The following is an 11320-nucleotide window of genomic DNA, read 5'->3' as shown; positions in this document are numbered from 1 at the left end:
TCGCTGCTGGCGGGAGCAGCACGGCAACGCGGGGGGGGGGGGGGGGCGGCCTCCGGGGGGGGGAGAGGGGGGATCCTGCACCGGGGGGGGGCCTGAAATGGGGTCTGGCCCGCGATCGGTGCCCACCGAACATCGGGCCGTCCTCTCTGAAGGAGGACCTCCTTTCTTCCGCAGCCCCACACGATCTGTCTGACATCTTCTTGCGGGGCGGACTCGGAGAGGGCGGCAACCACGCATGTGCGTGTTGGTGCCGGCCAATCCGCGCATGCATGGGTGATGCCAGTTATGCGGCGCTGGCCGCATCATGTATGCGGCGCCGCCTTCACGCGGCGCCAAGGCCTGGTGCACGTAAATGACGCGGCGTTGCTCCTAGCCCATTATCGGGCCCTGAATTGGTCGGGATAGTGGCCGTTTTGCGCCGTCGTGAACCTCGACGGCGTTCACGACGGCGCGAACACTCTGCCTCCATTTCGGAGAATCCCACCCAGAATTCCAAATGTGGTCTGACCAATGATTTGTAGAGGTGTAGCATCACTTCCTTGCTTCTATACTCTGCCTCTATTTATAAACCGAAGGACCCTATAAGCCTTCTTAACAACTGTTTCAACTTGTCTGCCCACCTTCAGAGATTTATGTGCTTGAACCCCGAGGGCCCTCTGCTCCTGTGCTCCCCTCAAAGTTGTACCATTGAGCCTATCCCATCTCCCCATGTTTTTCCCAAAATGCATTTCCTCACATTTATCTGCATTGAAGTTCATCTGCCAGGTGTCTGCCATTTGGCCAACTTGTCAATGTCCCTCTGACGTTGCTCAGCGTCATCCTCACAATTCACTATTCTCCCTAGCTTAGTACCATCTGCAAATTTAGCGCTTGTTCCCTCAATGCCCACCTCTAAATCATTTATATAAATCAGAAAAGGCAAGGGTCCCAACACTGAGCCCTGGGGCACACAACTTTCAACTCTTCTCCAGTTTCCTGGTTATCTTTTGCCCTTTGCTTAAACAACGGCATCACATTTGCAATCCTCCAGTCCTCCGGGACTAATCCTGTGTTCACAGGTCTGGAAAATTTCTGTGAATGGCCCTGCAAAATGCTCCCTTACCTCTCTTAACAATCTAGGATGCATCCCATCCGGGCCTGACGACTTCTCTACCTGGAGTTCTGCCAACCTTTTCAGCACCTTTTCTTTATCACTATACTGCCCAGTTGCCCAACACTCACATTTTCAACTGGGCCATTGTCACCATCTTATAATTTGGTAAAGGCAGAAACAAAGTATTTATTTAGTACCACTGCCATACCCTCCGCTTCAGTGAGCAGCTTACCCTGCTTGTCCTTTATGGGCCCCTCTATCCTTCACTAATCTTTTACCATTAATATGTTTGAAGAACATTTTACTATTTGGATTAGCACAGCCTGCCATCCTTTCCTCATGTTTCCTCTTAACCTTCCTTATTCCAGCCTTAACCTTTCTCCTGCATTTGAGATCCTCTTCCTGATTTCTATTGCTATTATTATTCCGGCATGCACCATACGCCTCTTTTTTCTTCCTTATTTTATCATAAATATCCTGAGTCTTTCAGAGTACTCTAGCTTTGGATACCCAATATTTATTTCTCATGGGTACGTACCTAGCTTGCACCCTATTAATCTCTTCTTTGAAAGTCTCCCATTTTTCATCCACTGATCTAACCACCAAAATGTGTTTCCAATCAATTTGCTCCAGTTCAACTTTAGACTCCTAAAATGTGCTCCTTTCTAAAATGGGATCTTAATCCGTGACTGACTTTCATCCTTTTCCAACCTAATATTGAATCATATTACATTATGATCGCTACTTCCCAATAGTTCATCCACTCTGACGTTCCCCACCTGTCCTGCTTCATTTCCCAGGACCAGATCCAGCACAGCTCCCTGGTAGGACTGGAAATGTACTGTTCCAGTAAGTTCTCCTGAACACACTGCAGGCATTTCTCCCCTTCCGTGCCCCACACTCTACCCTTTTCTCAGTCTACCTTAGGGTAATTGAAATCCCCAACTACCACAACCCTACTTGCCCTGTGGATTTCCATAATCTGCCTACAAATGATCTCATCCACTTCCTCCCCATTATTTGGAGGTCTATAATAAATACCAAATAAGGTCAACTGCTTCCTCCCTGTTTCTCACCTCAAACCATATAGATTCTAATTCAGGAGCTGGATCTCGTTCAAGGACTATGATACTATCTTTGACCAACTGCTACCCCTCCTCCCATTTTACCCACCTTGTTCCTACTAAAAACTTTATAACCCGAGATGTTAAATATCCAGTCCTGTTCTGGCTTCAGCCGTGTTTCTGTCAATGCTACTATGTCATATGTGGGAAGAGTGACAGCCACCTTAGAGACCCAGATCCAGACATTTCTGCCAGATTTGTGCTTGGACCTGACTGGGCTGATATCATCCTGGAGGACGGCAGGGGGTTGCCCATTTCCCTCAGACAGTGTGGCTGCACATTCATAATGTGCGCCTTAAAAAGACTCAAAAGACCCATGTCCTAGGATTCACTCTCAGGCATCTGGTGGTTGGCATCCAGTGGCCTTGACAATAACTAATGATATCAAATCCCAACCCAAACCTATGTCCTGGCTGCAAGCATGGTGCCTTGACTAGCATGATCAGTACACCGAGAACATGGAGGCTTCGAGGCTTTCTGCTGCGCTATTATTCTTTCCCCAGCTAATTTTTCGAACTGTGTCACTGTCAGCTGAGATTCAAAATTGCACCACTGACCTTCGTCTGGAAGAGCAGCTTTCAACTTCCCCCTACCACCCACCAAATTCATTGCATCCTCCTTCATACTCACTGCCTCATAAATTCCCATTGCTCCTATCACTATCCAGCGTCTCCCAGTTAACGATGACCATGTTATGGTCCATATTTCTCCCTGCACTGCCTCCGGTCGATGCCTCCTTCAGCCACACAATGCCATGACACCAAACTGTACGTGACAGTCACTGCCCAGTGAGGATATTCCATCACCAAGACAAATATCAAGGCATGTGAGCAATCCAAAGATCTCTAACATAGAGGATACAACCCCAGGACAGTCTGTTCATCGGACCATAAGACAGAGGAGCAGAATTAGGCCACTCGACCCATCGAGCCTGCTCCACCATTCAATCATGGCTGATATTTTTCTCACCTCCATTCTCCTGCTTTCACCCATAAACCCCGATCCCCTTATTAATCAAGAACCTATCTATCTCTGTCTTAAAGACACTCTATGATTTGGCCTTCACAGGCTTCTGCGGCAAAGATTTCCACAGATTCTCTGCCCTCTGGCTGAAGAAATTCCACCTCATCTCTGTTCCAAAGGATAATGCCTTTAGTCTGCGATTGTGTCCCCTGGTTCTAGTTTATCCTACAAGTGGAAACATCCTCTCCATGTCCACTCTATCCAGTCCTCGCAGTATCTTGTAAGTTTCAATAAGATCCCCCCTCATCCTTTTAAACTCCAATGAGTACAGACCCAGAGTCCTCAACCATTCCTCATACGACAAGCTCTTCAGTCCAGGATCATTCTTGTGAACCTCCTCTGGACCCTTTCCAAGGTCAACACATCCTTCCTTAGATACCGGGCCCAAAACTGCTCACAGTACTCCAAATGGGGTCTGACCAGAGCCTTATACAAACTCAGAAGTACATCCCTGCTCTTATATTCTAGCCCTCTCGACATGAATGCTAATATTACATTTGTAATCCTAACTGCCGACTGAACTTGCACGTTAACCTTAAGAGAATCGTGAACAAGGACTCCCAAGCCCCTTTGTGCTTCTGATTTCCTAAGTATATCCCCATTTAGAAAATAGTCTATGCCTCCATTCCCCCTTCCAAAATGCTTAACCTCACACCATTCCACATTGTATTCCATCTGCCACTTCATTGCCCACTCTCCTAGCCTGTCCAATTCCTTCTTCAGCCCCCTTGCTTCTTCAATACTACCTGTCCCTTTATAGATCTTTAGTTCATCTGCAAACTTAGCAACAGTGCCTTCAGTTCCTTCTTCCAGATCATTAATGTATATTGTGAAAAGTTGTAGTCCCAGCACCGACCCCTGAGGCACACTACTAGTCACCGGCTGCCATCCTGAAAAAGACCCCTTTATCCCCACTCTGCCTTCTGCCAGTCAGCCAATCCTCTATCCATGCCAGGATCTTACCCTTAACACCATGGGCTCTTAACTTATTTAAAGGTCTCCTTTGCGGCACCTTGTCAAAGGCCTACTGGAAATCTAAATAGATTATGTTCACTGGTTCTCCTTTGTCTAACTTCCTTGTTACCTCCTCAAAGAGCTCTAACAGGTTTGTCAGACATGACCTCCTCTTGACGAAGTCGTGTTGACTCAGTCCTATTTTATCATGCACTTCCAAGCACTGCAGGATCTCACCTTTAATAATGGACTCTAAAATCTTACCAATGACCAAAGTCAGGCTAACCGGCCTTTAATTTCCCATCTTCTACCTCCCTCCCTTCTTAAACAGTGGTGTTACATTAGCCACTTTCCAGTCCTCGTGGACCCTTCCTACCTCCAGTCATTCCTGAAAGAACACCACCAATACCTCCACAATCTCCTCAGCTATCTCTTTTAGAACCCTGGGGTGTAGTCCATCCGGTCCAGGTGACTTATCCACCTTCAGACTTTTCAGTTTCCCCAGAACTCTCGCCATAGTGATGGTCACTGCACTCACCTCTAATTCTCCTGGAGCTCTGGAATCTCACTGGTGTCTTCCACCGTGAAGATTGATGCAAAGTAACAATTCAGTTCTTCTACCATTTCTTTGTTTCCTACTACTACCACACACGTGCTGTGGTACAGCAGATGGAGGTAGGAACACCAGAGGGGGCGGGCGGTCGGAGGGCAAGCTGACCCCAGGGACTAGCTGCCGGCCAGACAGTTTTTGGGCCTCTGGAATGAACAGTCCCATCGATTGTGGAGATGCAGTCGCAGAGCCAGGGAGTATATGAGGGGTTGTCGGCGAGCATCCAGCACTTGCAGATGCAGTTGGAGGAGTCCAACTGCATACAGGAGCAGAAGGTGGTGCGACCATGTGTGCCACCCAGACCAACACCGCACAGGTGGCGCCCGCTGCGGAGGCCTTGGTTTCTGTGTAGGCGCTGGCCGTGGCCCTCTCACAGGCAGCCATGTGCCAGTGGCACCTGGAAATTGCAGCGGCGCTCCTGAGTGTGGCCCAGTCACAGCAGGCCATGGCTGGGAACGTTGGCGACAATGCTCAGGGGCTGGCCGACGTGGCACAGGTACAGAGGGAAGTGGCTCAGTGCAAGAGGGAGATGGCGCAGTCACTGGCTGATGTGACACAGGCCCAGAAGGTGGTAGCACAGTCAATGAGTGATGTGGTGCAGTACCAGACAGCGATGGACCACTCCTTGTGCTCGGTGACCGCGAGCATGAAGACCCTGGTCAAGACCAGAGCGGGCCTACAGGAGTGGCAGTGCCAGGTGGCAGGGGAGCCTCAGGGGGTAGCTTTGCTCGCACCCCTGTCCCATGGAGTAGCCCGGGGGCCATCGGGCACCCAAAGGGAAGAGGAGGTGATGGGGCCCATGCCGGCAGAGGAGATGCTGGAACTCCCCAGCACCTCGGTGCATCTTGCGGGCAGAACAGGGCAGCATCACGCCACCTGGGACATCCGAGCAGTAGCCGGGCCCATCCAGACCCAGTCGCCCACAAGACGTCCGCCAATGAGGTCCCAGGTCACGGGATGGGAATCACAGCAGGCCGCCTTCACTCCTTTTAAAAAAAATTTAGAGTACCCCGTTCATTTTTTCCAATTAAGGGGCAATTTAGCGTGGTCAATCCACCTTGCCCATCGGAGGCGGAGAATTACGGAGGCCCTGGAGAAAACCCGGTCTGGCCCGCTTATGATATGCAAACGGTATTTACTGTATGCGCTTTCTGGAACGCATTGACACCACTGTCGAGGCGACTGAGAATTGCGATTTAGCATGAATTTGTTGCCCGCCATGATTTCGGCGTCAGAACTGATTCTCTGCCCAATCGCATTTCCTGGGGCGAAATTCTCCGTAATCGGTGCCAGTGCCGGAGAATTCGGCAACCGGCGGGGTCGGGATTCACGCCAGCCCCCGGCGATTCTCCGACCCGGCGGGGGGTCGGAGAATCTCGTCCCTGATTTCAGTGTTAGGGGATGGAGAATCTCGCCCATTGTCTACTTAGCTCCAAGACTTGATGAACTGAAGGTCACAAGGTGCACATCACTTATATCAGTTTGCGATAGCCTGTTTTGATTATCCACAGACGGAACATTTAATTTGGAAAGGGGAATGTATTTCTGGCGAGTTAGACTTTTAGTGAGTATACATAGATCAGAGAAAACCCGACCCACTCTTAACCTGCCCTCAAAGTCGGGAGAACAAATTTCATAAACTAATTTCCTGCTGGTGGGAAAATGACATTTTAGGCAGGATTGTCAATTTAGGCAGGATTCCCACCACTGACAGGAGTGGGAAATTCGACCCAAAGTATGACATCAAGCCCATGAGGAGGTATTAATCAGATTACCAAAAACCTGGTTAAAAAGGTAGACACACACACATCGACACACACAGGCACACAGATACACACACACCCCAACACACACACAGACACACCGACCGACACACACAGATGCACAAACAGGCAGACACCCACAGGCAGACACACACACAATTACATACTCAACATACACGTGCACACAGACAGACATGCAGATACACAGACAAATATACACACACACACAAAGACACACAAGCAGACACACATGCAGATACACACATACAGATACACACAGGCACAGACACACACACATACACGCGCAGGCACAGATGCAGACACACACACATACACATACATACACACAGGCACACAGATACACATACACACACACACAGACACTCAGCACTGACAAATATATATGTCTGTAAATTCACAGTCACCACACTTTCTCTTCCAGGACAAGATAGTACATTATAGGTGGCAGCAGGACGTGACCAGGGGAGATGAAGTACCCCTGCAAGACTTCACCCTCCTTGCGGAGGCAGTAATGGCAGTGATCAGGAGGGAAGTGAGAGACATTATGCCAAGCGCCGGGGGCATCTTGCCGAGAGGTATGTTGCCACTCCAGCTTCCTTACAGTAACCCATCTGACGCCTCGCCCTCCTCACTGCCACGCTTAGATGCTCGGATGCACCCATCCTTCTATAGTGACCACAATTGCTGCACCCTAACATCCAGTGCCCCACCCCCCACCGTCGTACATTGGCAGCCGTGTGAACCATCAACATCAATCCCTCCAGAATCGATGCACTGCAGCAACTCACCAAGGCTTCTGAGACAGCACTTTCCAAACCCGTGACCTCCAACATCTAGAAGGACTGGGGAAGCAGCACATGGGAACGCCACCACTTGCAAGTTCCCCTCCATGCTGCACACCATCCTGACATGGAAATATTATCCTTGTTCCTTCATTGTCGCTGGGTCAAAATCCTCCCAGAAGGGGACAAAAAAAGAGTACAATACTGGTGCGAACTGATTCGTTCCTTTTCGGAGCTGGAATCCCCTCCCTGATAGCATGGTGGATGTACCTACACCACATGGACTTCAGCGATCCATGAAGGCAGCTCACCTCCACCTTCTCAAGGGCAATTAGGGATGGACAATAAATGCTGACTGAGCAAGCGATGCCCATATCTCGGGACATAGCCTCTTATGATGTGGCAGATTGGCTGCCTTCCAATATATTCCTGAATGGATGGTTACTTTCAGACCTTGCTTATTTAAATGTGGTTCAATTAATAAAGGGTTAATATTGTTCAACTTATCTCTTCAGTTGCCACACACCTGCCCGAGGACAAATTCAAAATGATTATCTGCCGACTCTTATTTTCTTGTTCAAAGGCCATTGCGATAGTAACTGATTTAAACCAGCCTTCTGGGAAAGATAAGATTCAGTTGAGGTCTATCCCAGTCTGGAGAAGGATGTTTGTTCACGGGCTTTGGGTGCTGGGCCTGATGGCAGCTGTACTCTCCCTGACACCCGAGAAGGAAGCTGAAATTTTTTTGAAGAGTTTTAATGCAGCAGCTGAAAAGCTGGCCTACAAGTCCTCAGTGGCATCATGGGAATATAACACCAACATCACTGATGAAAATGCCTTGAAAATGGTAAGTATGTCGTCAACCGTGGCCTCGGATTCTTGACCTCGGTAACCCTCTGGAATATCAGTTCTATTTATTTATAATAATAATTATCTTTATTGTCACATTAACACTGCAATGAAGTTGCTGTGTAAAGCCCCCAGTCGCCACATTCCGCCGCCTGTTCGGGTACACGGAGGGAGAATTCAGTGTCCAAATGACCTAACAGCATGTCTTTCGGGACTTGTGGGAGGAAACCGGAGCACTCGGAGGAAACCCACGCACACACGGGGACAATGTGCAGTCTCCGCACAGTGACCCAAACCAGGAATCAAACCCGGGACCCTGGCGTTGTGAAGCAACAGTGCTACCCACTGTGCTACCGTGCTGCCCCAATAGGAAACACCATTGATGGGCTCGTCCGGAATTTGAACCCAAGACCTCACACAAGTTCTCAGCCTGAAAGGCCCAAAGTGAGAATCATTCCACTGGACCAACGAGTCACCAGAGGCCAATATCATAGATCATAGAATTTACAGTGCAGAAGGAGGCCATCTGGCCCATCGAGTCTGCACCGGCTCTTGGAAAGAGCACCTACCCAAGGTCAACACCTCCACCCTATCCCCATAACCCAGCAACCCCACCCAACACTAAGGGCAATTTTGGACACTAAGGGCAATTTATCATGGCCAATCCACCTAACCTGCACATCTTTGGACAGTGGGGGGAAACCGGAGCACCCGGAGGAAACCCACGCAGACACGGGGAGAAGGTGCAAACTCCACACAGTCACCCAAGGTCAGAATTGAACCCAAGTCCCTGGCGTGTGTACTTGCCTCACTGTGATATATTCCCCATCTCTCTTCTAAAGGTATTGACAGGATGTCCAGTCCCACCAGCTGAAAGCTCTGTACGTGTGCTGTAATGACTGTATATTTCAATGCGTACTTCCTTGAACGTTACCTGCTTCATGAAGCTATTCCTTTGCGCCAGATCTGTATTTAAAAGTACACCATCCTTGACATTAAGCACTCTCCACTGTTACCTTCCTAGAATTGTCAACAAATTTTGACCGTCAGTGGCTGGTCATTAATCAGACAGAGCAATGGCGATTCCTCGCAACAACCCACCCCATGTTCATTCCACTCTCATTGGGAGTCCTGTAGCCGTCGGACTGTGAAGAAGACTGTCCCAGCACCCTGACCCAGTAACCCCTCTGCTGGAGACGCAGAAGCTGCAGTCAGCAAAACGTTGAACCACACTCAACAAAGTCAAATCTTTATGGTGTGATGAATTGTGTCATAAAATGTCCTTTAAATGAGTGTTGCAACGCTCTTCTGCAATAGATAGCTATTGAGAATAAACACAGCAAGATTGGGTGGTAACAATGCCATAGGTGGCAGAGACATTTCTACATGGTTTTGAGAATTTGTTTGAGAGAGCGCCAAAAGGCTGTATTTCTCACATTTAAAAAAGACAGTAAGAAGTCTTACAACACCAGGTTAAAGTCCAGCAGGTTTGTTTCGATGTTGGACTTTAACCTGGTGTTGTAAGACTTCTTACTGTGCTCACCCCAGTCCAACGCCGGCATCTCCACATCATTTAAAAAAGAGAGATAGAACGTGCCCGGAAATGGAAATGAAAATATAATAATGAATAGTTAGCTCGGAGTTCTGGAAAACAATTGTTTATTGAGTTTTTTGAGGAGGTAGCAGAGAGAGTAGGTAATCTATTGCAGTAGATGTAATTTATCTGGATTTTCAAAAGGTCTTTAAGAATTTGCCTCAAGTCAGTTAATATAATTTGCGATGCATAGGGGCTGGTTTAGCACAGTGGCTAAATCACTGGCTTTGAAAGCAGACCAAGGCATGCCAGCAGCATGGTTTGATTCCCGTACCAGCCTCCTTGAACAGGCGCCGGAATGTGGCGACTAGGGGCTTTTCACAGTAACTTAATTGAAGCCTACTCGTGACAATAAGCGATTTTCATTTTTCATCGCCAGACGGAATAGGGGCGGACCTGCCATAAAATGGACATTGGCGCAGAAAGGCTCAAGGCCTTTGCCCAGAGTTCTTTCCGATGCCGATCCTAAACATGCACAAATTGGGAAAGAAGGCCTTGCAGTAATCTACAGCGTCAAGAAATTTCACCAGTCGGGTTATGGACAATACTTTACAATAATAGCTGACCACAAGCCACTGTTGGGGCTCCTCTATAATAACAAGCCAATACCTCTAATCCTCTCTGCCAGGGTACAATGGTGGACCTTGTTGGCGGCCTGTAATTACATCCTTCAGCATAGGTCAGGCACACAAGTTTCAAATACTGATGCGCTGATTGAATCCCACTTCCCAAGAACCTGGAACCAGCATCGATGCCTCAAGAAACCGTCCTGACATTGAACTTTCCTGACACATTGGCAGTATCGTCAGGCCATACAACAAACTGGACACAACCCAATGCAGTCCTGTCTAAACTGAAGCAAATGATCTTAACTGGGTGGCACCATGGTAAATCAGACCAATTAAGACCTTAGATCACGCACAAAGATGAACTCAGTTGTGAGGATGGAGTCACACTCTGGGGTTCCCGAGTGGTGGCACCACCCACAGCCAGAGAGCCCGTGTTGCAAGAATTGCAGAAAGCCCAATAAAGTTACATTTGGTAGCCTGGCATAGATAAGGATATTGAGCAACTGATGCAATAGTGCGGCCTGCCTCTAGCCGGTACAGTAAGAAGTCTTACAACACCAGGTTAAAGTCATCTGCCAGGTACAGCAGACATTGCCATCCAAAGCCATCCTCCAGCCATAGGAATGGCTTGGTCGTCCTCGAACGGGGGTACATGTGGGACTGGATTCGCTGCCGACGGGATGCTCCATTTTGCCGGCAGTCCAGGGGTTTCCCAACAGCATGGGGCTGCCCCACAATGGGAAACCCCATTGACCAGCCGGCGTAACGGAGCACCCCGCTGGTGGGGTGAAACATATATGTGGCACAGCGGGGCGGAGTATCCAGCCCGTGGACTTTGCAGGCTGTTCTTGGACAGAATGTTCTTCATCTTGGTCATCATCCGTTCAAAGTGGTTGGATGTCCAAAAGATGGGGTGACAACCTCGGCCACCACAGTAG

At 48.8% G+C, this 11320-nt stretch overlaps 1 protein-coding gene across 1 annotated transcript in view; it reads left to right on the top strand.

Annotated features, from left to right (window-relative positions):
- Nucleotides 1–7902: 7902 nt before the first annotated feature.
- ace2 (angiotensin I converting enzyme 2) overlaps nt 7903–11320 on the top strand; it is a 134992-nt gene continuing 131574 nt past the window's right edge. The window contains exon 1 of the mRNA XM_072514347.1: nt 7903–8217. Coding sequence (XP_072370448.1) covers nt 7918–8217 — 300 coding nt within the window. The 5' untranslated portion in view covers nt 7903–7917. The remainder of the gene's footprint in view (nt 8218–11320) is intronic.

The sequence above is a fragment of the Scyliorhinus torazame genome, chromosome 8 (assembly GCF_047496885.1).
Source record: "Scyliorhinus torazame isolate Kashiwa2021f chromosome 8, sScyTor2.1, whole genome shotgun sequence".
In the NCBI taxonomy this organism is placed as follows: domain Eukaryota; kingdom Metazoa; phylum Chordata; class Chondrichthyes; order Carcharhiniformes; family Scyliorhinidae; genus Scyliorhinus; species Scyliorhinus torazame.
Note: the sequence above shows the minus strand (reverse complement) of the source record. Positions and strands in the feature narration are given on the sequence as shown.